The sequence below is a fragment of the Bufo gargarizans genome, chromosome 2, assembly GCF_014858855.1.
Source record: "Bufo gargarizans isolate SCDJY-AF-19 chromosome 2, ASM1485885v1, whole genome shotgun sequence".
NCBI lineage: Eukaryota > Metazoa > Chordata > Amphibia > Anura > Bufonidae > Bufo > Bufo gargarizans.
This window is the reverse complement of record NC_058081.1, coordinates 219,210,920-219,238,895: the sequence shown is the minus strand read 5'-3', so window position 1 is coordinate 219,238,895 and position 27,976 is coordinate 219,210,920. Positions and strand designations below refer to the sequence as shown.

The window sequence follows — 27,976 nt, the reverse complement described above, 5'->3', positions numbered from 1 at the left end:
ATATCCGTCCGCATCCGTTCCACAATTTCGCGGATTGGGTGTGGACCCATTCATTTCAACGGGGCCGCAAAAGATGCGGACAAAAAAGATAGAGCGTGTCCTGTTCTTGTCTGCAGCCACGGACAATAATAGGCATTTCTATTATAGCGCTGGCCATGTGCGGTCCGCAAAACGCAAATGGCCGATGTCCGTGTTTTGCTGATACGAAATTTGCAGACCGCAAAACACTTGTGGACGTGTGAATGGAGCCTAAGGGGTTGTTTAAAAAGTTGAATCTGATTGGTTGCTTTTACACCAATTTAGATAAATGTTCCCCACTGAGTTCTAACCCATCTTTCCCAGATGCAGAAAGTACAAGTAATGGTTGATTTCCCTGTGCTGACGCAGCAGCCTCATATTCAGGTCCTCGGACACAAGACTGTAGCCTCTGGAGGGGGAAGGGCACAGGAAACAGTTCCAGTACTGGCAGCCATGATTTTAGAAAGCGCTCGCCGCTCCGATCAAACCCCGCCCTAATTCATCCCCTGACCAATCCGCTCATTTGGTCGGCGCCGTTTCCGGAAGTGACTTGTCTCTAGGGCGAGGCTATGAGGCTGTCCCCAGGACTCCCCTCTTTTCTACGCTCTGATTGGCTAACTAGTGACGTTCGAGCAGACGTAGGGCGTGTCCATCCGTGCGCGCTCCCGCCTCCTCCGCTTCCGCATCCGCCATAAGCGCGATCTGTGAGCGCGCCCCCGACTTTTCTCCGCTGACAGAGGCCCAGTCACCCGCCGCCGAGCACCATGAATGAGGAGTACGACGTTATCGTGCTGGGGACCGGCCTGACGGTGAGGATGCGTTCAGTCCTTGTGCCCGGCTCCAGCCAGCCACACCCCCGGCCGGTGGCCTCCGGCTTCCCGGGGAGACCTACCTCAGGCCTGGGGAGGGAGGGCGAGGCTCGGCCGGTGCACAGAGCACCATTGTTTGGCGGACTTCCTGCCTGTGCTGCCTGGTCACCTCCCGGGCCTCACCCCCTGGCATTGCTATGACGCTAATGGGCAGCTTGTACATGAAAGGCTGCTCCAGCCGGAAGCATAGGTGATACACAGGTCATTAGTAGGGGCTGACCACTGGGGGGGTCCCTGCTCCCCGTCAAATTATTAGGGGGTCTTCCATCACAACAGCCCATCCCCAAGATAGGAGGTAAGTGTCAGATCACAAGAATGGGGGCTGTATTCCCCTGTTTGGAGTGGTGGTCTCTCATGCATTCTCCCACTCCAAACGGGGGCCTCCATTCTCTTATTGGTGGGGCCACCTGACGATCACACACTTATCCTCTATCCTGTGAATAGGGGAGAAGTTGTCTTCCTTTGGGGCCATGAGATCCAAGAACAATGGGCTAGATCCATCAGGCTTATTAGTCATGTGCTTTCCGAAATCCGGTAGAGGAGCAAGCTACCAGGCATAGTCTGATACTGCCGGACCACATGGACTAAAATGGGATCCGGCAGACTGCTATCACTGCGTGCGCCAGTATTTATGCCGGGACAGGCTGCCGGATATCACTAGTGTCAGTCACAGGAGATGCATCTGCAGAGAACGTGGGTGGTCTACATGGCTGGCATTGGGGGCTTTGTTTAAAATGATACTCTGCATGCGCTGTAACTAAAGACGTATTCTGATCAGTTTGTTTATTGGCTCTGGACATAAGGTAGCATGAGCCCCTGCCCGGGTACCACCCTCACTGCATTACATAGACAGCTACTCGACTGATTCCTGCAGAGGACATTACTGGCTGCTGATGGTTTGAGACGAGACCTCTCCCATAGATTAGAGGGGAGGAGACTCATCCCTTTTTTTTTTTCAATTTTTTTCTTTTTTGGACCCACTTTGTCTCAGCTGATAAAACTGTCAGAAACTACACTTGTGATGCCAAGGTAGGGGAAGCAATTCCATGTCTTAGGCTGGGGTCACATCTATCGGCTAGCCAAACGAACAATGCATGCGTCGGTTTTTGTCTGTCTGAAACTTGCCATTTGCGCTGGAAAGCGGGAGGATCACTGCCAGATCCCATTATAGTCGATAAGGATCCGTCAGTGATCTGTTGAATTCGGCAGTGCTGGATCCTCTGAACGCTGACAGGCACTGTAGATGTGAACATAGCCTTATCTGAATGGGAAATGAAACATTAGAAGGGGTTGGACACTATTAGAGAACATTGCTGCTATGCCGCCTCCTGGTCTATGTACATCTGTGAAAGGACGTTTAGCGGCTGCACAGAGATCCTGCAGGAGCGGGGCGCCGGGCCGTCAATGATGGCGGGGCATCTTTATTCCCCGTTGTATACACCATGCTCAGTGAGTGCTATGTATATAGATCGGACAGAGGGAACGCCACCAGCTCCTGCTCCGTTCCTAAAAACCATGTGCGGGGTCCGGATAGCTGCAACCTCTTAGTTCCGGTCACTCTACAGCGAGGCTTTATTTCCCTTGTAACTTGTAACGTGAAGCACAGTTACATGAGAAATCAACACCGTAAGTGTTGCATGGCCTTATGGGGGAGTACAAAGTGTTAAAAAGGCACAAAGATTGTTTAAATAACCAAATGGGGAAAAGTTATGGCTTTTTAAGACGCATGCAAAAAAAAAATGCATCTGGTCAGGAAGTGTGGTCAATGGTCCATGTAACCGGTTAGAAAACTGCCACGCCTCTCCGCAGGTGACGTGTGGTACTGCAGCTCAGCCCCAGTCTCCTGTGCTCTGTTTTTGTAACACAACTCTCCATGCTTTTCTAACTTGTTCCAAAGCACTTAAAGGGGTTCAGCAGTTTATTTAATCAGCATCTGATCGGCTGGGGTCCGACACCCAGGACCCCTGCTGATCAGCTGTTTGAGAAGGCAGCGGCGCTGGCAGTAGTGCTGCGGCCTTCTCGCTGTTTACCGCAGGCCCAGTGACATCACTGACTAGTATCAATGGCCTGGGCGCGGCTAAGCTCTGTTCACTTCAATGGAGCTTAGCTGCGCTAAGACCAGTGATACTCGTCGTTACGTCACTGGGCCTGCGGTAAACAGTGAGAAGGCCGCGGCACTACTGCTTTCTCAAACAGCTGATCGGCGGGGGTCCCGGGTGTCGGACCCCTGCCAATCAGATGCTGATCTATCCAGAGGATAGATCAGTTTAAAAAAAAACTGCAAAACCCCTTTAAATCAGCGAGCCGTCCATGTAATATTTTCTTCAGAGAGAATATGGTGGATTCTGGCGGATAAATGTATGATATACTGTATATTTATATTTCCACCTGCCAGCCTCACTTGGGGCCATACGTGTACTAGTGTACAGCATGTGATCCGATGTCATTACAGCAGGGAACGCAGCGCTGGCCCGGGAGGAATATAAAAAAAAAAATTATGAATGGGGGGGAGGGGAAGGCATTAAGAAATAAAAATAAAATTGTGGATAACTCCTTGAATCATTTTCCTTTCCTAAGAAATAGAAGTCATTAAGTCCAATGTCCACGAAAATTGTGCCACTTGTCCAGCAAAATGACATGTCTTCATGAAGCTCTGCCAGTAGTTGTCTCTCAGAATATGGCCACACGAAAATAAATTATTTTAGTTTTTATTATTGTATATTCAGTATTGCCCAGCGCTGTGTGTTTTATATCTATATATTGAGTGGTTCGTGCAGGAAGGAGAAGTAGACGCGCTTCCTTCATATTCCTCATTCCCTTCCTACCCACTCCTGGCCTTGGCTCAGACATTGTGTGTGATACCACGGAAGGTTCTACTCCGACTTCTCTCTAATCTTCTTCCCACCTGAAATGGCTGCTCTTAACATAAAGCCAGATAGAAGAGTTGTTGGGGATGTAGGTGGCTTCACTTACCTTGGAGCCTAGATCATGGAAATCTCCTCAGGGTGCTGGCACACAGTGCACTTCTGATATGCAGTTTTTTTTTATTGTAGCTGGCTGAAATGAATGCAGAACACCAGGGGTTAACGAGGCTGCCTCCTGAATGCATGGCAGAAGTGCACTGTGTGGCATCACCGCTGGTCTTCAGGAGCTTTTACAGACCCTATTTACAGCTGTGTATGTGGACCCTCTACTGCACATCTTGGCTTTTTAAGATATCCTCCTGTTTAGGCTACTTGGTGCTGATCCGTTCAGATAAGACAACCGTCTGCATCTGTTCAGAACGGATCCGTTTGTATTATCTGTAACATGGCCAAGACGGATCCATCATGAACTCCATTAAAAAGTCAATGAAGGACGGATCCAAGTCAATGAAGGACGGATCCATTTTCTATTGTGTCATAGAAAAAGGATCCGTCCCCAATGACTTGCATTGTGTCAGAACGGATCAGTTTGTCTCAGTGACAGACACCAAAGGAGAATGGAGACGGAACGGAGGCAAACTGCTGCATTCTGAGCGGATCCTTATCCATTCAGAATGCATTATGGCAAAACTTATCCGTTTTGGACCGCTTGTGAGAGCCCTGAACGGATCTCAAACGGAAAGCCGAAGCACCAGTGTGAAAGTAGCCTTAGGCATGAGCGAACTTGTGTTTTAAAGGGAACCTGTCATCAACTTTATGCTGACCGTACTAAGGGCAGCATAAAGTAGTGACAGAAATGCTGATGTCAGCGGTGTGTCACTCATCAGCTAAAAGTAAGAGGTTGCTGAGAACCAGCATCATAATCATTACAGCCCAGGCCTGGAAAAGAGTCCAATCTACCTGAGAAGAGTCCTGGTTATACATAATCTCCTGCTCTCCTCGCCCATCTGCTGATGATTGGCAGTTCTTTCCTAGAGAGAAAGGGAGAAAACTAGGTAGAAGCCTGTCAGTCATCAGCAGGTGGGCAGGAATTCATGAAGAACCAGGACTCTTCTCAGGTGGCCGGGACTCTTTTCCAGGCCCAGTCTGCAAGGATTGTGATGTTGGTTCTCGGCAACCACTTACTTTTAACTTATAACTGACAGACCGCCGATATCAACTCACCTGTCTCTACTTTATACTGCCTTTAGTATGGGCTGCATAAAAGTGATGACAGGTTCCCTTTAAGTCCGGCGTACAAGGTTCGGGTTACCTATGAATTTAGTTATGGATTCCGCTACCACGGATCATAACTTGTGGAGTTGTCATAACATAATGGAGTTCTTATATAACCCGAACCTTGTACGCTGAGCTTGAAAACACAAGTTCGCTCCTCCCTACTCCTGTACAGTTCATGTATTAGTAACTACGCAGGTGCTTTGTGGGGACATTAAAGGGAATTTCCAGGATTAGATAAATTTGCCTGCTTTCTTCTCAAAACGACACAACCCCTGTCCACAGCTTGTGCGGTATTTCAGCTCTGCCCCATGGAGCCAAGCTGTAGTACCAGTCATGCAGGATAGTCACTGATTGACCTTCAGTGCATCTGTGTCCACATGTGCCCCCAGGCAGGGATAGCTACGGTGTGTCCTCTGGGGAGGCACTGCTGTCCTTGTCTCCTAGAGTTTACTGGATCACTCCTAGTTGTCTCCCATTACCGGTCAGGATGCTACATGTATACATGCTGACGTGTAGACTTCTATCCCTGGTGTAAGGAACATGGCTTAGTCATAATCACTGAGCTTGGAGATTAGTATCCCACATGACCACGTCTCCAGACCTTTGACTTCAGTGTCATCAGCACTACCCAATTATAACTTACCTGACCTCTTAGGCCCCATTCACACCCACTATTTATTTCTCTCGTTCTCCTCATCTAATGGATCGGGCACATAAGGCTGGGGTTTTGTCATAAGATCAACATACACAACAGATGCCGTACTGTGACATCCATCACCATGGAATTTCTATAGTAAAAAAAGTGCTGTTTTTGTTTTAAGGACTCTGCAGGATTGAAAAGGGGTAGTGTACCATGTTTTTCCATCCTGCAAAGTCCAGCAAAAAAAACATGTGGGCGAACGTCTTTTTACCAGATCAAAAAGTGCTGCATACAAGGCTTTTTGTCCAGTCTTTCGACAGAATCTGCAACAGAGGCTCCAAACGCAGCCTCCAACTCAGATATATTATATATTTGTATTACTGCAACTTTCATACTCCTCCTCGGGTAAAAATACTCCTCAAAAATGGTCGGAGGAGTATTTCTACTCTTCTTGAAAAAATGTAGTGTGACCTCCTGGTTGGAAGTTTAATAACCAGTTGTGGCCTGTAAGGTGGAGACTGGGAAGCTGGCATCTTACCATCTGCTATGTGTTTGGCTGTATAGCAGGGTGTTTTCATCTGGAGCGGACGTTGCCTTCACTGGAAACTTCAGCTGAAATAAGAGCTTTTTGTTGGAGCAGGGAGTCTCAGGAAGCGGTGTACTCCTTTATTGTATGCTGTTCCAGCCTATGTAGATAGTAGTGTATGCTCAGACCCTGACCTCCTTACATCAGAAATGGGTTTAGAGCAGGGAATTCTCCTAAATGCACAAATAGCACTACAGGCGCAGTGTGAATGTAGTCTTAGAGGTTGTTGGCTTTTTACTATTGATGACCTATCCTCTGGATACGTCATCAGCATAAGGGTCCATTCACACGTCCGTTATTTGTTTCCTGATCTGTTCCGTTTTTTGCTGAACAGATCTGGACCCATTCATTTTCAATGGGTCCTGAAAAAAACGGACAGCACAATGTCAGATTTTTTTTCAGGACCCATTGAAAATTAATGGGTCCAGATCTGTTCAGCAAAAAACGGAACAGATCAGGAAAGAAACAACGGACGTGTGAATAGACCCTTAGATTGGCGGGCCGACCCCCGGCATCCCCGCTGATCAACTGCAGCGCTGAACACATGTACTGACACGTATGGCCTATTGAAGTGAATGAGACACCATAGTTGTAATTACACCTGCTCACCACAGCAGTTGTGATGGCAAGCAGGTAAACAATGAAGAGCAGGCAGCGCTTGTACTGATCAACGGGGATGCCAGGCGTCGGCCCGCCTAGGATGGGTCATTACAGACAACCCCTTTAAGGGAGCTCCCAATGATGTCGGGGGAGAGAAGGATCCGGCAAAGTGAACAGGCGGGGTTTTGCAGCGTATTTCCCCTGTCCCCATTAAGTACATGTTTGATCAAGCCAAACCTGTATTTGTATGGGGGAATCGTTCAGCCGCCAGCCATTGAATGTATATGGCAATCTTCATGCAGAGTTTCTGTGTGCACAATTGGTAGAGTAGAAATCCTGCAGTAAGGGGGGGGGATGGTAAATCCTGCCACTTGTAATTGTTCTTTGTTACTTCCATTAAATGAAAATTAATTCCCACTTCGGGTCATCACATGTCCTGATAATACTAAGCCTGAGAGACTGGATCTTGTAGTCCAGTTAGGGAAGAGCAGTGTTATCAGGGAGAACGTGGGATGTACATGAAGCAGACATGGTTTTATATCGATTGTCCTACAAACGCTTCTTGGTTCCAGACGGGTTCTGTGTGCGTTTTTGCGATAGCATGCGATTGTGATTTGTATTCGTCTACTGTAAACAGTGTCGGACTGGGGTACCTAGGGCCCACCAGTAAAATTTATTTTGGGGGCCCACCGTATGGGTACATTCAAATATAATAAATAATGTAACAAGTTTTTTTTATATGAACAGAGGCTGGTTGAGGTGCTGTACATTGAATATATGTATGTAGTTCAGTAAGTCTACTGTGTTATGTGCCACTTGTGCAGGGGGTGGGAGACAAGGGGCCCACCTTGCTCAGGGGCCCACCGGGGGATTCCCCTGTACCCCTATGGGCCAGTCCGAGCCTGACTGTAAATGCTGTATTAGACAGCCAGATCAGCCTGCTCTCTAGCAGAAGAGACCGCTACATGTACATGCAGCGATCTCCTGCACAGCATGGGGAGCAGTGAACGCTAATGCCATCGCTTGTCCCCTTGCTGTCCAGTTTGCCGGCAAACGTAAAAATATGGATTGTTCATCGGGCGATCGGCGGCAGTATCAGACTGTTAGATCATCGCTAACTAGCATTCCTGCAAACACTCGTTGATGACGGACTGGCCGGTCTAATACAGGCTTAAATGTACAGCCACAGGCGTCTTTAGTGATTTCCGTGCATGCAGACAAGCTTATGGAGCTGCCTTATAGAATGGCTGACCAAGATCTCAATGAGTACGAGTTATTAGCCCTGTTTTATACTGCACACAGCAGTGTACAACATGGTTTTGTACTATGAGAATACTACACTTTATTATGACTAGGGATGAGCGAATCGACTTCGGGTGAAACATCCTAAGTCGATTTGCATAAAACAGTCTTTTACCTAGTTTTCTCCCTTTCTCTCTAGGAGAGAACTGCCAATCATCAGCAGATGGACAGGAGAGCAGGAGATTATGGATAACCAGGACTCTTCTCAGATTTGACTCTTTTTCAAGGCCTGGGCTGCAATGATTATGATGCTGGTTCTCAGCAACCTCTTATGTTTAGCTCATGAGTGACACACAGGTGACATCAGCATTTCTGTCACTAATGTATGCTTCCCTCAGTGAGGTCCTATTAAAACATCCGGCAAAGTGAACAGGCGGGGTTTTGCAGCGTATTTCCCCTGTCCCCATTAAGTACATGTTTGATCAAGCCAAACCTGTATTTGTATGGGGGAATCATTCAGCCGCCAGCCATTGAATGTATATGGCAATCTTCAAGTTCGCTCATGCCTAAGGCTACTTTCACACTGGCATTTGGTCTGGTAAAAAACGAGCGATTCACCATTTTTTTTTTTTTTTTTTAGTCACTTGTCCCCTCCAAAAATAGGATCGGGCTGTTAGATTATGAGTCGGACGTTCCATAAAATGCAGAATACATGCTTTTTTTTTTTTTTTCTGCGTGGTATTGAGTATAGCAATACTTTTTTTTTTATGGTATCGAAATCAAATCAAAATTTTGTATCGCAACAACCCTACTAACATGATTGATAATGCTCTGTGCCTCTCTGATCTTTTTACTATAAAATCACAGGGAGATAAAGTTGTCACCGTGATTTTGTAGTAAAAAGATTCAGAGAGGCACAGAGCATTATCGATCACGTTACTGCTCCGTGTCTCTGATGTCCAGGGTGGGGCTTGGCTGTCTTTCGCGCAGCGGATGACACGCACAACATCCGCTCGTGTGAAAGAGCCCTACGAGGTGCAGTGACCATCCTTGTGCTTCATAGCTGCATATGCAGTAGGGTTTAGACACACATCTGGTAGCCCTCTGGTTCATTTTGGCTGTGAACTGTTCCACTGTAGCATGTCATTTCACCCTTGTGCACCTTCGACGTTAAACACTTACATCAATGGCATGTGTGCTCCATAGTTTCCTCGTCGCTTATTCGCAGTGGTGCCATTTGTCCACTCACAATACACTTTCACCACGGCAGCAAGAGAACCGTACACAAACTGCGCAGTTTCAGAATTACTGCCACCCTGGGCCTGAAAGCCAACAATCGTCCCTTTTTGCAACTTTGATAAATCGCCCCTTTTACCCATGACAGCAATGAGGTATGTGCGCTGACAGCCTGTCTCACACCTTATATACCCACCAAGCCAGCTCACCACACAGGACTTCCTTCATGAGCTATGCGCTGCCAACGTCGGAAGTAGCTCATAATAATGGGACTCCACTGTAAAAAACAGTGTTTGTGACAGGGCTGTGGAGTCGGTAAGTCAACGTTCTGACTCCGACTCCTATGTTAATGGCCAATCACTTAGTAACAACAAATGTCCTGTAGTAAAATGTTGACATCCGGCTTTTTCTTACCATCATGGAGGTAATCCGGCTTCTTAGAACATATTTCTAAATTCCTGTAAGTAAATGTGTAATGCACTATGTATTTAATAACTGGAAAACACTGTTATACACTTAATAATTGTAAGAAGTCTTTGAATGTATAAAAAAAATGGAGGATGGACTACACAGACAACTGGTACATAACTTAGGTGATTGGTGTGCGGAAAGTGCTCAACATGGAGGTGATAGGTGTGGTAAAAAGAAGGAACCTCTCCGGCCTATTACTAATAACAGACGAGAGGTTGTCAGCAGCTGTAAATACCCGGGGGCTTACCAGTACAGTAAACTAGACTGGCAGAGAAACGGTAATGTCCACAAAAGGGGAACAAGCAAACTGAGAAGGCTGAGGTCCTTGAATGTTTCAGATACTGGAAATGTTTTATTACTTGGTTATGGACAGTGTAATGTTCTTTGCAGTGTTGGGGTAGCAGATGGGAATAAGATCAAGAAAAACGGAAAGGTCTTGGGCACCCAGCTGCCTGAGCTTCTGTGCTGCAGTAAGTTTACACGGATCACTACTAATCAGTGCCACCCACTACACTCACTAGTGCAAAACAGTGAGGGGTTCATCCAGCTGAAGTGCAAAATAGAGAGGCTTGGGAAGTCATTCATACCAGTTGCTATCACTTTATATAACAAGCCGGTATACGTCAGAGACTGACCCGTATCGGGATAGACCAGGAGCCGAGTCATCTTATCGTATCACAAGGTCAATAGTATTGCCGTATTGTATTGCACACACTGTTTGGTAAGCTCCTAACGCGACACCAGAATTTCCCTCTCACGGATTAATAGTTTATCCCCTAGGGTTAGGTCATCAATAGAAAAAAGCAGACAACCCCTTTAAAGGAAGCTGTCAGCAGTGTTGACCATGCTAAACTGCTGACAGTACTAGGTAGGGACTAGGGACACTAGTACAAATATGCATTGTATGGAGTAGTATCATCAGGAATAGTGTGAATTTTAATCTTTATTCTGCCAGGTTCTGCTTCTGCAAGTGCCCTGGAGACAGAGCTTTACTGTAAAGTGCTCTCTGCACTGAGCTGCTTCACAGGCTCTCCCCTCTGCTCTCAGTAAGGTTGTAGCACCCAACCAGGAGACCGCTATAGCAGAGAAGGGGCCGGTGAAGCAGCTCAATACAGAGAGCACTTTACCATAAAGCTCAGTCTCCAGGGCACTTGCAGAAGCAGAACCTGGCAGAATAAAAGTTCATATTCACACTTTTCCCTTATGCCCATGACAGCACCCTTGAGAGACCGCCTCCTATCCAGGACAGGAAACAGGAACTTTAGTGGAGAGCTTCTTAAGGAGGGACCCGGCATCTATCCACCAGTTCCTGTTTCCTGTCCTATGGATAGGACGCTTCTTGGAGAGCTTTGGAGATGGCTGCAGGGCCCTGCCGGTAGTTTTCTATTTTGGCCATAGGGGTTACCTGGTACGGCGTAAGCCTCCTCTGGGAGCCGCCTGGACGAACACCCTTCCCGGTCCTGGCTTCTGCTGCTTCACCCTCTCCGCTGTCACGCCGGATCCTCTGAACGGTGTTTTAGAGGTCTGGGCCTGTTCTCCTCTTTTTTTGCAGTGTCCGGAGCGGTGCTGTCATGGGCTCATGGAAAAGTGATTACCGGTGAGTGTAATCTTGTATTTCCCTTATGCCCATGACAGCACCCTTGAGAGATGACTAGAATAGAAAACTAGACTTTAGGGAGGGATGACAGCCTGCAGGACTTTTCTTCCAAAAGATAACTGATCCTTGCCGCCTAGATCCAGTTTGTAATGACGGTAATTCAGGGCAGCACTCCTGGTAATCGGGTGCCAGCGATGGAAACACCTGACCAAGGTGTACAATACAAGAAAATTGAAGACACCGCAGCACATCCGTTGGTGAAAAATTGTGGATCTTTATTCACCCACGCGACGTTTCAGTCCGCTTACTGGGACCTTTCATGAGAGAGATGAAGTTGGATTTTTGTATGAATTATAGGACAAGTTTCTCGCAAATAACTGATGGATAGATGCCGGGTTCCTCCTTTAAAGAGGACCTTTCACCGATTATTACAATGTGCACTAAGTATACAGACATGTAGAGCGGCGCCTGGGGATCTCACTGCACTTACTATTATCCCTGGGCGCTGCTTCGTTCTCCCGCTATGCCCTCCGGTATCTCCGCTGACTAAGTTATAGTAGGCTGAGATTTCAGTCGCTAAGTTATGGTAGGCGGAGTCTGCCCTTGTTCTTCTGTAGCACTGGCCAATCGCATTGCAGAGCTCACAGCCTGGGAGGTTATTTTCTCCCAGGCTGTGAGCTCTGCAATGCGATTGGCCAGCGCTACAGAAGAACAAGGGCAGACTCTGCCTACTATAACTTAGTGAGCGGAGATACCGGAGGGCATAGCAGGAGAACGGAGTGGCGCCCGGGGATAATAAGTGCAGTGAGATCCCCGGGCGCCGCTCTACATGTCTGTATACTTAGTTCACAGTGTAATAATCGGTGAAAGGTCCTCTTTAAGAAGCTCTCCACGAAAGTTCCTGTTCTGGATAGGAGGCGGTCTCTCAAGGGTGCTGTCATGGGCTCATGGAAAAGTGATTACCGGTGAGTGTAATCTTGTATTTCCTGATATTACTCTAGGGATGAGTGAATTTCATATTTTGAAATTTGTTTTCGGTTCGTGTTGTGGTCAGTTCGGAGTCTGTCAGCAGTTTTGACCATGCTAAACTGCTTGATAGTACTAGGCAGGACTGGTGAGACCAGTACAAATGTAGTATAGGCATGAGCGAATTTCATATTTTGTTTTCGTTTCATGTAGTTGTATTTACTACATTGCGTTATTGAGGTGTGGGTCCAACCTCTGGGACTCGGTCCTTTCTGAAGAACAGGGCCTTGGTGTGAATGGTGAGCACGACGCTGTGCATGCGTGCCACCCCTACATTCGCCGCTATAGGACTTCTGAAAAAAGCCAAGCGCTGCCTCAGCTATTCCTATAGCAGTAAATGGAGAGGATGCAGCACATGTGCTGTGCGCTTACTGTTCCCAGCGGGGGCCTGCTCTTCAGATGAGAGCAGGTCCCAGAGGTGAGACCCACATCTACTGGATACTGGACATTTATAACAAATCTCATTAATATACCATACATGTTCCAGATGGGACCACCCCTTTAGGTTAAACGGAGTCTGTCAGCAGTTTTGACCATGCTAAACTGCTTGACAGTACTAGGCAGGACTGGTGAGACCAGTACAAACGTAGTATAGGTATGAGCGAATTTCATATTTTGTTTTCGTTTCATGTAGTGGTATTTACTACATTGCGTTATTGATTCCGTTACCACGGACCATAACGCAATTCTATGACAATGCATAACGGAATGCCTTTACAGGCATTCCGTCATAATAGAAGTCTATGGGCTGCAAAATGGATCTGTCCGGATTTCGTTATGCTGGAGTCCTCTCCTGCATAACGGAAACCGGACAGATTTGTTTTGCAGCCCATAGACTTCTATTATGACGGAATGCCTGTAAAGGCATTCCGTTATGCATTGTCATAGAATTGCGTTATGGTCCGTGGTAACGGAATCAATAACGCAATGTAGTAAATACCACTACATGAAACGAAAACAAAATATGAAATTCGCTCATACCTATACTACGTTTGTACTGGTCTCACCAGTCCTGCCTAGTACTGTCAAGCAGTTTAGCATGGACAAAACTGCTGACAGACTCCGTTTAACCTAAAGGGGTGGTCCCATCTGGAACATTTATGGTATATTAATGAGATTTGTTATAAATGTCCAGTATCCAGTAGATGTGGGTCTCACCTCTGGGACCTGCTCTCATCTGAAGAGCAGGCCCCCGCTGGGAACAGTAAGCGCACAGCACATGTGCTGCATCCTCTCCATTTACTGCTATAGGAATAGCTGAGGCAGCGCTTGGCTTTTTTCAGAAGTCCTATAGCGGCGAATGTAGGGGTGGCACTCATGCACAGCGTGCTCACCATTCACACCAAGGCCCTGTTCTTCAGAAAGGACAGAGTCCCAGAGGTTGGACCCACACCTTATTGGACATTAATGGGCCCCTTAAATACTCTTTAAAGGGATTCTGTCACCAGGTTTCACCCCCTCCAGATAAAAATATGGTTATGTTCAGGGAGCTTTAACCATTCCTAATGTGGTCTTATAAATGTAATCTATCTGTAGGCTCATTTTGCTAAAAATATGCTATTACTAACCTGTCAGTCATAAAAATAAGGTGCCCAAGGGGATGTAAATGGCTCCAAGCTGCCGCCCTCACCTGCTGCCGTTCGTGCCCAGCGCCGCCTCATAATCTTCTGTGAGCCTCCAGCTCTCCCTCTGTAACATCGCTGTGAAAGCCTCCTGCTCGCTCTCTCTCTCCTTCCCCCCCTCCTCCCTCACAGAAGATTGAGGCGGCGCTGGGCACGAACGGCAGCAGGTGAGGGCGGCAGCTTGGAGCCATTTACATCCCCTTGGGCACCTTATTTTTATGACTGACAGTTTAGTAATAGCGTATTTTTAGCAAAATGAGCCTACAGATTACATTTATAAGACCACATTGGGAATGGTTAAAGCTCCCTGAACATAACCATATTTTTATCTGGAGGGGGTGAAACCTGGTGACAGAATCCCTTTAAACCTGTATAGCCCTTTTCTAGCCCTCTTTAGAGAAACGTCTAGCTTTTCTATTGGTAACCGGATTATTTTTTTCTATTTGTAGGAATGTATCCTGTCAGGAATAATGTCAGTAAATGGAAAGAAGGTGTTGCACATGGATCGCAACTCGTACTACGGGGGAGAGAGTGCTTCCATTACCCCTTTGGAAGATGTAAGATTGACCGTTTATTACTTATGCCTCCTCTATCTCTGTACTTATTTAGATAGTGTGTCTTCAAATGATTGCTTCTAAGGCTTATTGTCTTCAGAACGTCTGGATTTTTTATCATTGTATTTTTGTTGCCACTTAGCTATACAAAAGATTTAACCTCCCTGGATGCCCCCCAGAGTCCATGGGACGTGGACGAGACTGGAATGTGGATCTAGTCCCCAAGCTTCTCATGGCTAATGGTAAGATTATTACAGCTTGGTGAGAAATGGATGAGCCATAAGAGCTCCAACTTCTGGAGATTTTTCTGTAGGGTCTTGCTTAATGTCTTCTTGTTCTGTTTTTCAGGCCAGTTGGTTAAAATGCTGCTTTATACTGAAGTTACCCGTTATATGGACTTCAAAGTAATAGAAGGAAGTTATGTGTGCAAAGGAGGAAAAATCTACAAGGTTCCCTCTACAGAAGCAGAAGCTCTTGCTTCCAGTGAGTAACTCATCCCCACCATTGAATAATAAAGCTAACTAAACCTTCAGACATGCCTTAGGACAGTCATGTCTTCTGATTATGGCAGTGTATGAATCTAGGGTTGTCACAATACCAAAATTTTGATTCTATTTTGATACCATTGCAATACTCTATACCAGGGATGCTCAACCTGCGGCCCTCCAGCTGTTGTAAAACTACAACTCCCACCATGCCCTTCTGTAGGCTTATAGCTGTAGGCTGTCCGGGAATGATGGGAGTTGTAGTTTTGCTACAGCTGGAGGGCCGCAGGTTGAGCATGCCTACTCTATACCATTCGATACCACACGGAAAAAATAAAACGCCAAAAAAGCCGTCTGCATTCCGCATTTTATGGAACATCTGGCCCATAATAGAACAGTCCTAACCTATTCTTTGGGTGGGCAAGGTGACTAAAGAAATTGCGCAGTTTTTAATTTTTTTTTTCTTTTACGGCTTTTACCGCATAGATTTTTTTTTAATATATTTTAAAGCTTTGAATTTTTTTATATGTAAAATTGGGAAAGGGGGTGATTTCTTTTAATATTTTGGTGTTCTAAGTTTTTTTCTTTTTAATAACTATTAGCCCCCTTAGGGGCTAGAACCTGGGATATTTTGATCCTTGTCCTATTCGCCCTAATAGAGCTCTATTAGGGTGAATATGATTTCCTGCTGCCCTGCCATGGCTCCAATCGGAAGCTGCCAAAGTGATACATGATGGGGTTAATGTGAGACACAGGCCCAACCGTTCCTAGTGATAACCCCCCCCCCCCCCCCATGTGCCTAATAACCCTGAAGTATCCATATCCTTGCATAATGGGTTAATGCATGAGCTACATGAACAGTCAGTTATTGGCACAGTCTTATGAATTTTGACTTCCAATCCTTGTGCCTCATATGAAGTGGCCTGTATTCTGTAACTCAAATTAACCCCATGTTGCCCATTATGTGTGATGTGACTTTGGGAGTCACTTACTATTAATGTGAGGCACATGGGGTCCAGTTCAAAAGCACATGCCCAGCCTGACATTAAAAATAAGTGACCCCCATCATGTTTAAAACGTGGCAGTGGCAAGATTGGGGTTAATGAGCCACATTAACCCCAATCTTACTGGCTGCCTGATGCACTCTTGCACAGTGTGGGGGTGGGGTACCTGCTATGCTGGCTGCTCAATGCACACTGACTCTGGGGCCTGGGCTGACGCTGAGGAGGACAGGACACTCAGGCGGAGGCTGCCGCTGCTGCTGTTCGCCGAGCTCACTAGCTCAGATGACGCAGCAGTTAATTCCCTCCCGCCTCCTGCTTTAATTAGCCCAGATTCATTGGTGGCAGTGGTGCGGGCAGCTTCAGAGCCAGCTCTTTTTATTGGTTTTAGTGCGGCCGCGTCATAAGAGGAAGGGACTCCCTCCTCCACTGTCTGGCTGGACAGAACATAGCGCGCGGCACACGCCATGTTCTCTTATAAGAGGAGATACTAGGCTGCACACCAGCTCAGCCTAGTATTGCAATAACGCAATTCCCAGTACTGAATTGATACAGGCATAAAAGTATCGATTGGGTATCAAAATTTCGATACCTGATGCTACCATAGTTTGAACTGTTCTGAATATTCTGTCTATCTAGATTTTGTTTACCAGCTGCCTCAAGAGATGTCCAGTGCAAGCAGCAGCTGTATTGTCATGGTACACTCGCACCCGGCCTCAGGCTACATTCACATGAAAGTGAAATAAAAACGCCATGAAAAACGGATTCACTGTCAGTTTTTCATGGCTGTTTTGGATCAGTGGGTATCCATGTTCTGTCCATCTGTTTTTATGGCCCTTTTGCGCATGTAAGTGGTCGAGGTGTGTATTATTAAAAATAAAAAAAATTTAACACCTGAGGCCATTTTTCCCTAGTGTACACTCCTGTCTAAATAGTTGTTATAAGCTGTCCCATTGATTTCAGTGGGGTCCATATCTGGCCATGTAAACGGACTGAAATAAGACCTGTCCTATTTTGACGCCCACTGCTCCCTGGTCGTTACAAAAACAGCCAAGTGAAATGCTCCATAGACTTCAATTGGTTGTAAAAATGGCCATTTTTAATGTAGGTTTGTGTACGTAGCCGCAGTCCTTTAGCGCGCTTATAGATGCAGAATGATGAGATGAAATTATCACTTGATATTTCTAAGCTTTCAGATTAGCATGAACCTTTTATTGATTTTTGATTGTACAAAGCGATTTTAATGTAGATAAGTTTTGGCAATGTGATTGGTGGCCCTGCCATTTTATTGTCTACCAATGTGCAGTGAATCGTTCCCTTGACGGTAATCCTTTGTTCTTGCTGGCTTTTCACAATGTACCTACTAAATTATCCTTTCCTTAAAGGTTTGATGGGTTTGTTTGAAAAGCGAAGGTTTAAAAAGTTATTATGCTTTATTACAAACTTTGACGAAAATGATCCTAAGACACAGGAAGGAGTTGACCCTAAGAAGACTACTATGCTAGACGTTTACAAGAAATTCGATTTGGGGCAGGACGTCATCGATTTCACAGGCCACGCTCTGGCTCTGTACAGGAATGATGAGTGAGTGTTACATCCCTTTGGGGGGGGGGGGGGGGGGGGATTTTGAGAGAAGCATGCCATTTTTGTATAGGCTGTGTTAATGAGCTCTGCATTTTTAATTTTACGCTTGATATATGTGAACAAAGAGGACGTGATGAGGCGGATTGCTTTATAGTCACTTTCTTGTTAGGATGTTTGGTTATGTTCAATGGTGGTTGTCACCCTCTCTGTAATCTGTACTTCTACAGGAGACCATTATATGTGAATGAGCCCTCTTGACCCTTCTTATGAGCCAAGGGTAATGAGCAACCTCAAGATTTCCAGCTGCGGTTATACTACAACTTCCAGCATGCTCACTTGCTTGGCTGCTCTCAGATCTCAAGTGATCTCATGCCGTACTTATTTTAATGTTCTACTGGGTCCAGAAGACCAGTGAATCTAGTAGTATTTTGGCACAGAGCGCTGGTGTTGTGGTTGAGAACCCAGTGGGAGAAAAAGTTGAGTCCTTGGTTCAGCCTTGCAAATTACATAGACTTCTGTATGATGACCTCTGCTTGCATTCATTATTGTGCATCAGCGTCTTAAGTGTTTTTGTTATGTTCTTTCTCACCATTAGCTATCTGCATCAGCCTTGTCTGGAGACCATAAACAGGATTAAGCTTTACAGTGAATCTTTAGCACGTTATGGGAAAAGCCCTTACCTTTATCCACTCTATGGCCTTGGAGAGCTGCCACAGGGGTTTGCAAGGTAAGACACCTGCATGTTCTACATAGGATCACAGTAATCCTGCTATATTGGAATACAATTCTGTGATGTCCTTCATTGTCTACCAATCACAGATCTGTACTTTTACTAGTGTCAGTCCTAGTCACTTACATGGGACTGTATAGCAAGGGCCTCAATATCAGGCACCGCCATTACAAAATGTACTGAGCTATGCCCCATAAATAATGAAGGGACCTGATGTTTGCCAAAGCCCGTGGCCCCCCTCAGCTGATCGTGGGTGTGCTAACAGTATCAGTCCCAGTAAATGCCTGTGCGCTTAAAATAAGAAAACATGAACGCCATTAGTACATTGACGGACCTGCATATTGCTGTGGGTTTGTGTTCAGTGCTTGTATAGTTTAATCTTTTGATTAGATACTAGGTTAACAAATCCATAGTCTCACTCTCACATTACAAGCTTAGGCTACTTTCACACCTGCGTTAGGTATGGATTCCGTCTTGTATCTGCACAGATGGATCCGTACCAATAATGCTAACGCTTGTATCCGTTCATAAGGGCTCAATTTGCATTATAAAAAAAAAAAAAAAAAAAAGTCCAAGTCAAAACGGATCCTTCTTGACTTGCATTGAAAGTCAATGGGGGAAGGATCCGTTTTCAATTGCACCATATTGTGTCAGTGAAAAACTGATCCGTCCCCATTGACTTACATTGTAAGTCAAGACGGATCCGTTTCGCTCCGCATAGTTAGACGGTCACCAAAACGCTGCAAGCTGCGTTTTAGTGACACTCTAAAAAAAACACAACGGAGACAAAGCGCAGCCAAACTGATGCATTCTGAACGGATCCTTATCCATTCAGAATGCAATGGGGCTGAACTGATCCGTTTTGGACCGCTTGTGAGAGCCCTGAAACGGATCTCACAAGCGGACCCAGAAACGCCAGTGTGAAAGTAGCCTTATTTGCAATTTAATGAGAAATTATTTCCGGTAAACATTTTTCATTTTCTGTTTTTCAAGATCTCTGCTTGCAGTCAATGAATAGAAACATTCTCATTTCTATTCAGTGGGTGACAGCATACCCTAATCACTTCCAACTGCCTGTTGGCAGACATAATCAGGACAGCTTTTTTGCCTCTGGATGCAAATAAGAATTCTTCCAATCCCTTCTATCAAGTGGTGGTTTTGAAAATGGTGGGAAAGGCTTATTATAGAGTTGATTTAACTTTTCATTATTTGGCAATTTTATATCAAACCACTTAAAAAAATAATAGAAGTGAATTCTGAACCTGCTACTTTGCCAGATATTTAATAATTGAATATATCCTTTGAGGTTTTTTGCTTTTCACCATAGATTAAGTGCCATTTATGGAGGAACATATATGTTGAATAAGCCAATAGAGGAGTTGGTGATAGAGAATGGAAGAATTGTTGGTGTAAAATCTGAAGGAGAAGTAAGCATAATTTCTAAATACTTGTCTCGGTCTCCTTGTCACAGACTTAGAAAACGCATTATTCAGCTCCTTAAGGGAGTTTTCCATCCTCTGGATAGGTCATCAGTTGCAGAGCCTGTCGATCAGTTGTTTGAGTAGACACTGGTGCTCGCAATAGTGCTGCAGCCTTGTGTTTGCTCACCAAGCACAGCGCAATACATTGTATAGTGGCTGTGCTTGGCATCGCAGCTCGGATCCATTCATTTCAGTGTGGCTGTACTGCGACCAATGAACACATCATTGGCCTAGGAAAAGCTGGAGATGGCTGCGCCGCCACTAGGAGAGCCACTGCCTTCTCAAACAGCTGATCGGCAGGGTCTGACCGCTGGGCCTCCGCCTGTTACAGGGCCTGTGCTCCCCGTTTCAATGGAGCAAGTCTGCCCTTCCATTAAACTCTGGGGACTGCTGGAGATATTGGAGTACCAACGCTCAGCTATCTCTGGCAGCCCCATATAGCTAAATGGAGCAGCAGCCCACATGCGTGACTTGCCGCTTCGTTCAAATGGGTGAACATGAACCCCTATTCTCTTGATTGGTGGGGACTCCAGTAGTTGGACCCCCATCATTCAGACACTGCATTTGAGTGTGAAATGCACTTGCAGACTCTAAAAACACTACATACACAGCCGCACCTCTGTCCAGACTTCTACCCACTTTCTTAGGGTACTTTCACACTTGCGGCAGAGTGATCCGGCAAGCAGTTCCGTCGCCGGAAACGTATGCTAACTGATGACATTTGTAAGATTGATCAGTCAGAAAAATGCATTGAAATGCCAGATCTGTCTTTCCGGTGTCATCTGGCAAAACGCATCTGACATTTTTTTTTCACCTTTTTTTTCGGTCTGTACATGCACAGACCAGAAGGACTGATCTGGCATTTTAATATTTTGAATGCCTGATCTGGCACTAATACTTTCCTATGGAAAAAAATGCCATGTCTGGCATTCAGGCAAGTCTTCAGTTTTTTTTGGCCAGAGATAAAACCGTAGCTTGCTGCGGTATTATCTTTTGCTTGATCAGTCAAAATGACTGAACTGATGACATCCTGAACGGATTACTCTCTATTCAGAATGCATTAGGATAAAACTGATCAGTTCTTTTCCGGCATTGAGCCCTTTTGACGGAACTCTGTGCTGGAAAAGAATAACGCTAGTGTGAAAGTACCCTTACAAAAACAAATGTTGTACTGCTTTTCTTCATCAGTTATAACTTGTTCCTTATAGATTGCCCGATGCAAGCAGTTGATTTGTGACCCAAGTTATGTTCCTGATCGAGTTACTAAAGTGGGGCAGGTCATTCGTGTAATTTGTATCTTGAGTCACCCAATTAAAAACACAAATGATGCCAATTCCTGTCAAATCATCATTCCTCAAAACCAAGTCAACAGGAAATCTGGTAAGATTAGAAATATGCTGTCATATTGATAGTCGTTGTTTCTTTACCTTTTTTTCCCCCCCTCATGAATGTTTTTTCCCTTTCCCCTATCGTTAAGATATCTATGTGTGTATGATTTCCTCTGCACACAATGTGGCTGCACAAGGAAAGTACATTGCCATAGCCAGCACTACTGTAGAAACAAATGATCCTGAGAGGGAGATTAGGCCTGCTCTTGAACTCCTGGAACCCATCGAGCAGAAGTAAGTTGATTTGCTTTTCTTAATGAAAAATTCCTATATACTATAGATTTTATTTTTATCATTTTTACATTATGAAAAACCGTGCAGGTTTGCTTTGGGTTTCTGTGGACAAATCAGTATTTTACACACTTATGGTATACATAATACTGACACTGCATACTTTCATTCAGATCACACATTTCAGCAGAGAAATGCCACCGATTTTTCACCATGTATTTCACTCACTGAAATAAGTGAAATCTGCAGCTATTTCCACATGTCATTGTAGATTGTAAGGCAGTTCCACAGATCCCATATCTTTTCCTGTCCAGCTTGTTCAGAGTGAAGCTTTGTTCACACAGTGCAGATTTGTTTTATTGTTTGCCTATTTTAAACTGCAAACAGGAGTGGATCCTTGCCCCCATGAAGTTTTGCTTTTATCTATAGACCCTTAAAGAGGTTGTGTAACTTCAGCAAGTGGCAAGTTTCATGTAGAGGAAGTTAATACAAGCCACCTAACTAATGTATTGTGATTGCTTCCATTGCTGGCTGGATTCATTTTTCCATCATGTTATACACTGCTCGTTTCCATGGTTATGACCACCCTGCAATCCATCAGTGGTGTCCGTTAGTGTTGAGCGAAGCGAGTGGTGGCTTCATTCAAAACTTCGGAATAATACTATACAGAGATTTGTCCCCGTACAGTATTAGAATGTATGGGCTCCGATGAGACAAAGTAAAAAGCAATTACCGAAGTTATTCAAAGCGAGACTTAAAGTGGTAAACCACTCTGCTCCGAGGTACTAGTTGGAACGGAAGCGGAGATTGGTTTCAAGTTTTAAAATGGTTTTCCACTTTAAAAATCAATGACCGAAGTCTGCATAATGCTGTTTGCTGAAGTGAGACAACCCCTTTAAGGGCTCTTTCACACGAGCGTGTCCCTTGCGGGAATCGTGCTCCATGCCAGTATGATTCCGTTACAGAAAGGTCACAGAGGCACAAAGCCTTATCAATCATGATAATGCTGTGCGCTTCCTAAGCCCATAACATACAATCCCTCTCACACAGAGCCGAATTCCCGCAAGGGACCTGCTCGCGTGAAAGAGCCCTTACGCTTCACTTTTTGACAGAAGTAATATAGAAAATTTGTGTTTTTACTGCATATATATGCTTTTATTGTAAGCCGCACTGGTAATGCATGTCCCTATGCTGTTTCGTTCTTTAATTTAGCTTTATTTTCCACCCCATTTAGGTTTGTAAGTGTTAGTGACCAGTATGGCCCAACTGATTTGGGAACAGAGAGTCAGGTAAGTTTCTAGAAATGCCTACTTGTAGTTATGGCACAAGAATGAAAATACTGACAGTAAAGTCTAATGCCTAACTAGTCTACTATATTCTCTGACTGTATTCTTAGTTGCTATCTGGTCTTTTTTTCCTATATAACATATGAAGTTATTCCAGTTGGAAGTTGCAGCTATCAGTTATTCCAGTTTACATATTCATAAGATACTAATCTGACATTTCAGGATAGCGCTTTATCATTATGCAGATATAAACATTCTTTCTTTAGTAGTTTACAATAAACTTTTTTTTTTTTTGTCAAATAGTTTTTCTGCTCGTGCTTAAATACACCACACCCATATAATGCTGTGACTTCAGAGAAGCCAGGGTCATAAAAAAGCAGTATACTTTAGATATAGATATCTATATCTCTTAAAGCAGTGATTTGGTGGGTAACCACTTTTAAACATTGTATATTTAGCAAGCATTCTGTCGGATACGACAGCAAAAAGTGGACAGTGGTAAGATGTAGTTACATAGTTAATACTGTTGAAAAAAGACATAAGTCCATCAAATTCAACCAAGGGATAGGTGGGGATGTGAATCCCAGAAGGAAGTTAGACTCTGATTTCTACACATTTTCATAAGCATTAATGTCATTTACTTTACTGTCATTTAAGAATTTATCTAAACCCTTTTTAAAAAAACTATCCACTGTTCCTGCTGTGACCACATCCTGAGGAAGTCTATTCCACAGCTTCACAGTTCTTACAGTAAAGAAGAAAAGAAAACAATCTTGGTCAATAGGTGGTGACTACGCCACCATTATAACTTTCTAGCCCCGAGCAGGCGATAACAGTGGAGTCCCCAAAAGAAAGGCTATGTAGAGTGTCCAGATGTGCTGACTAGGCAATCGGCGATAGGGAGACGTTCCTCCGGGTTCGAGAAGTGACGATCTTGCTGAAGGGGACATTACTCCACGATGGCACTTTGGGCGAGGGTAGGCGACGTCTCTTGTGGCCTCCAGTCTGCCAGGCGGGTGGGGCGGGCAGGGATGTTATGGCAATCTCCCAGTCAGGGAGGTCTGGTACTGGCAAGTCCAGCGCAGCACAGAATGGGTCCAGGTCAGCGTAGGACCACAGTGTGACCGTTTATCTGGGTGTTTAGGGCAAAGGGGAACCCTCAGCGGTACATGATCTTATGGTCCCTCAGGGAGTCTAATAGGGGGCGAAGATGGCATTGTTTCTGCAGTGTGATCCACAACAAGTCCTGGAAAATTTGGACCCGGGTCCCTTGGAAATCCAGACATCGGAAGTCCCTGTCTTTCATCATGATCTTTCCGGGTGAAGTCATGGACACAGCAAATATAGTCCCAGGATTGGGAAGTGGATCCTTTGGGCCGAAGAGCTCTATGAGCCCTTTCCAGCTTTGTACAATGGGACGGGGGTCCCCCCATAATTTTGTTGAAGAGTGCGTCCAAAGTTCCTTGTATGTCCTCCTCCCCCTGGGGCCCCGGGAGGCCACGGATCCTAATATTATTCAGAGAATGAAGAGTGAGTGGGGGTGGGAGCAGCATATTGCTGCATGGAGGGGGTAGCCCTTACGTCTTCAAATTCCAAAGGGGAAAGCGGGGCAGGGAGCACTGCCACTATATTTTAATCTGGAGGGTCCCTTCTGCAGGAGGATGGCAGAGGGAGTCAGAGTGATTCTTCTGGACACTGACCTGTGGGGGCACTTCAGTAGCTGGTGCGCCAGCACATGCAGGTGCCATCTTGGATGCTGGGTCCTCCTGCTGGGCCCACGTCTGGTGTGGTGGTGGAGAGGCTGGAGGCTGAATAGCTTCTGTGGCCACACTGGGGCTGGCTGAGGGGAACCTGTAAGCGCCTGCTCCCGTCTCTCATTGCAGCGCTGTGGGAGCGCATCTGTCGAAGCTGCCAGATCAGGCAGAGAAGATGGCGCGGCGAGCTCTGTCTTGAGCGCAGGGCAAAGCCCCGCAGTGTGCTGCGATGCAGGGAGTCCAGAGGAGGTAGAGCCCCTTGCGGGGGCTGCTTGGGCTGTCTTGCCCATGGGGGAGCAGTGCTGCGGGCTCGAGGCCTCTGGCTTGGTGGCGGAGCTCAGCGCTCGCACACGTCATGCTCCATGAACTGCTAGGCCACGCCCCCCAGAGCGTCCTTACTGTGAACTGGTGCCCAGAACTGAACTGCATATTCCAGATGAGGCCGCACCAACGCTTTGGTTGTATTTACACTACACCGCCTCTGCAACGGAGAGTACGTACAGTTCATTTTGAAGAGGAAGCAGTGTCGTTACCCCTTCAAACAACCGATCTGATATTGATGATTACTTATTCTGAGGATAGGTTATCTGATTATTTTTAACCGATGACCTATCCTCTGGATAGGTCATCAGCATCTGATTGGTGAGGGTCTGACACCTGGGACTCCCACGATCAGCTGTTTGAGAAGGCTGGGTGCTCCTGTGAGCGCTGCAGACTTCTCACTGCTTACCCTAGGCCAGTGCTTCATGACCATCAGTCACGTAGCCTAGGCGCAGCTCAGCCCCATTCAATTGAATGGTGTATCCAGAAGATAGGTCATCAGTTACAACTACTGTAGGCAGATAACCCTTAAATCCACTGCACAAACCCATTGATTTATTCTCATCTAAGGCACATTTTACATGGGCTGAGACACAAGGCAGGGACTGAAAACAAAACTATGTTCCCAATACATGCAGCAATCATCCCTTCTGTATAGGGGATAAACAATCTCTACTGTGATAGCACGTCCCCATTTATGGTTTATACAGGGAGATGTCCTGGCAGTAAACTATTACTTTATGCACCACTTGATGCAATCATCTGTCGGGTCAGCAGTGGCACCTTAACATATAAATGTTCATAGCCAGTAATTGCCAGATCCTTGGCTTATGTAACAGGGCTTTAAAAATTCCTTTTGTCAGATTTTCCTAAAGAAACTTTAAGGCTTATCTTTTTATAGGAGCACTGAGTCTCAGACATCAGTAGAAATTGCCCCCAAAAAATTTAGACCTGTAGCTCCTCTGACACATCCTCTTATGACTGTTTATTGTTTCTGCTAGAAGTTAAGAATTAATTGCTAGCAGTTTGCAGTACGAGTCCAGATTTGGGGGGGGGGGGGGGGGGGTGTTTAACTACACATTATGAGATTATCCTTTCGGGACTGCCAGTGTCACGATGTGCCCAACTGGGAACAGAATATGATGGAGGGATAGAAGCTGGGCTCTGATTATCTATCTATCTTGGCGCAGAGTAGATTGTTAGTGGGCTCCTAGGAGAGACAGACTCCTGATTACTCTGCACACACAGGATGATTGACTGTTTTTCTTGTGTTTTTTCTCTCCAATTATTTGCACTGCTACAAGCAGAGATGTCTTTTAGGGCTCATGCACGAGACATACAGTCCGTGAGCGGGCCATATGTCCCGGAGTGGCATACATGGTGTGCACAGGAGCGCACAGCATCACAGGTTACTATGATACTGTGTGCATCGGGCCGCTCACGGGGCTATTGTCCTGCACTCATAAGATCATATGAGTGCAGGACAATAGTCCCGCGGGCGGCCTGATGCGCACAGTATCATAGTAACCTATGGTGCTGTGCGCTCCTGTGTGCACGATCAATGCCGCTCCATGACATATGGCCCGCTCACAGACTTTGTCTCAGAGGGCATACGGTCGTGTGCATGAGCTCTTACTGTGTGTCAGTTTAGAAATCACCTAGTGATCTACCTAATAAGGGGTTCTTCTAACAAATTGTCTACAGTGGAGAACTGCTTTGACACATTACCACCAGATGTGGAGCAATGTGTTTGCATAGTTTTACAATGATGACCATATGTTTAGTGATTATGCTTTGCTTTAAAGGGGCTCTGCACTTTGCTTAAACTGATCTATCCTCTGTATAGATCATCAGCATCTGATCGGTGGGGGTCTGAAACCCGGGACCCCCGCCGATCAGCTGTTTGAGAAGGCAGCGGCGCTCCAGCAGCGCCGCGGCCTTCTCACTGTTTACCGTTGAAGTGAACACAGCTTAGCCCCGCCCAGGCCAGTTGATACTAGTTGTGATGTCACTGGGCCAGCAGTAAGCAGTGAGAAGGCCGCGGGACTTCTGGAGCGACGCAGCCTTCTCAAACAGCTTATCGGCGGGGGTCCCAGGTGTCGGACCCCCACCAGTCAGATGCTGATCTATCCAGAAGATAGATCATCAGTTAAACTGTAGAGCCCTTTTAAGATCTGAAGAAACAATGTGGATTTGTAATTTACTGGTCATCCATAATGTTAATCTCTCTGCAGATCTTTATTTCACGCACATACGATCCAACAACTCACTTTGAAACCACCTGCGATGACATCAAGGACATCTACAAGAGAATGACTGGATCAGAATTTGATTTTGAGGAGATGAAGCGCAAGAAGCAAGATATCTATGGGGATAACCAATAGAGAGACCTGCACCATGTCAGAGAATTGCTGAATCAACTACAAAACACACATTTTGGAAATTAGGAACACTGTATGAAACTCAATATTGCAAGACCTGCTTTTTGTAAAAACTGAAAGCCAAGAATACTGCACTGGTAACTGCTCTGTGCCCTGCCCCTGGTTTATTTCCCGACGTCCCAATCTGTTCTGCCATTTCTAGCTTGCTATGGGAGAGAACTGCCCTTTTTCAGTTTGACTGTAGGATTCATTGATGCAATGATGTTCTATGCCTTCAGTTCTCACATTTTATCTTTATTTTAATTTAGATTCTGCTCTGGCTTACTAAATAATGCTTTTTTATATATATCAGGATTAAATGAAATACTTAACCGATCATCCGTTTAATCTGATTTGCTGTAAGAAGCTTGAAAATATTTTGAGCAGCGCCTCACTTACTGCTATCCCATCACTGTATTGGTTTCTGTTCAGGAGCTCCCGGTGTGTTATTCTTGCAAAGTTTTTAACCTCCTGTCTCCAGCTCGGAAAAGTTTTGGCTGTAGACTCCTGTTTTATCTGCAAATTATTAAACCATGTCAATAGTATTATGCAGGCAAGGCTTGCATTTCTCATCTCTTGTGATAAAACTGAAAAGCAGTATTGATTTGATTGAGTCCTACCCTCAAATGTTTCTTGAATAGAAATTAAATTGATGTCTGTACTGCGAAGTAAAGCCAAATTGTGGAAACCTG

General features: G+C 45.5%; 1 protein-coding gene across 1 annotated transcript; it reads left to right on the top strand.

Moving 5' to 3' along the window:
• Window positions 1-669: 669 nt before the first annotated feature.
• GDI2 (GDP dissociation inhibitor 2) lies at window positions 670-27,976 on the top strand. Its single transcript, XM_044280010.1, has 11 exons — window positions 670-827; window positions 14,499-14,606; window positions 14,746-14,845; window positions 14,952-15,086; window positions 17,475-17,673; window positions 18,269-18,400; window positions 19,731-19,830; window positions 21,093-21,264; window positions 21,362-21,506; window positions 22,738-22,792; window positions 27,099-27,976. Exons 1-11 carry the CDS (start codon window positions 783-785, stop codon window positions 27,246-27,248), a joined length of 1,341 nt encoding a protein of 446 aa, XP_044135945.1. The 5' UTR covers window positions 670-782; the 3' UTR covers window positions 27,249-27,976.

Excerpts from the sequence above, each read along its gene's own strand:
- GDI2 (XM_044280010.1), top strand. The coding sequence starts at position 783 with ATGAATGAGGAGTACGACGTTATCGTGCTGGGGACCGGCCTGACG. Across the intron at positions 18,401-19,730 it reads CTGCCACAGGGGTTTGCAAG|ATTAAGTGCCATTTATGGAG; the intron begins GTAAGACACCTG and ends TTTTCACCATAG. Across the intron at positions 21,507-22,737 it reads CTGGAACCCATCGAGCAGAA|GTTTGTAAGTGTTAGTGACC; the intron begins GTAAGTTGATTT and ends CACCCCATTTAG.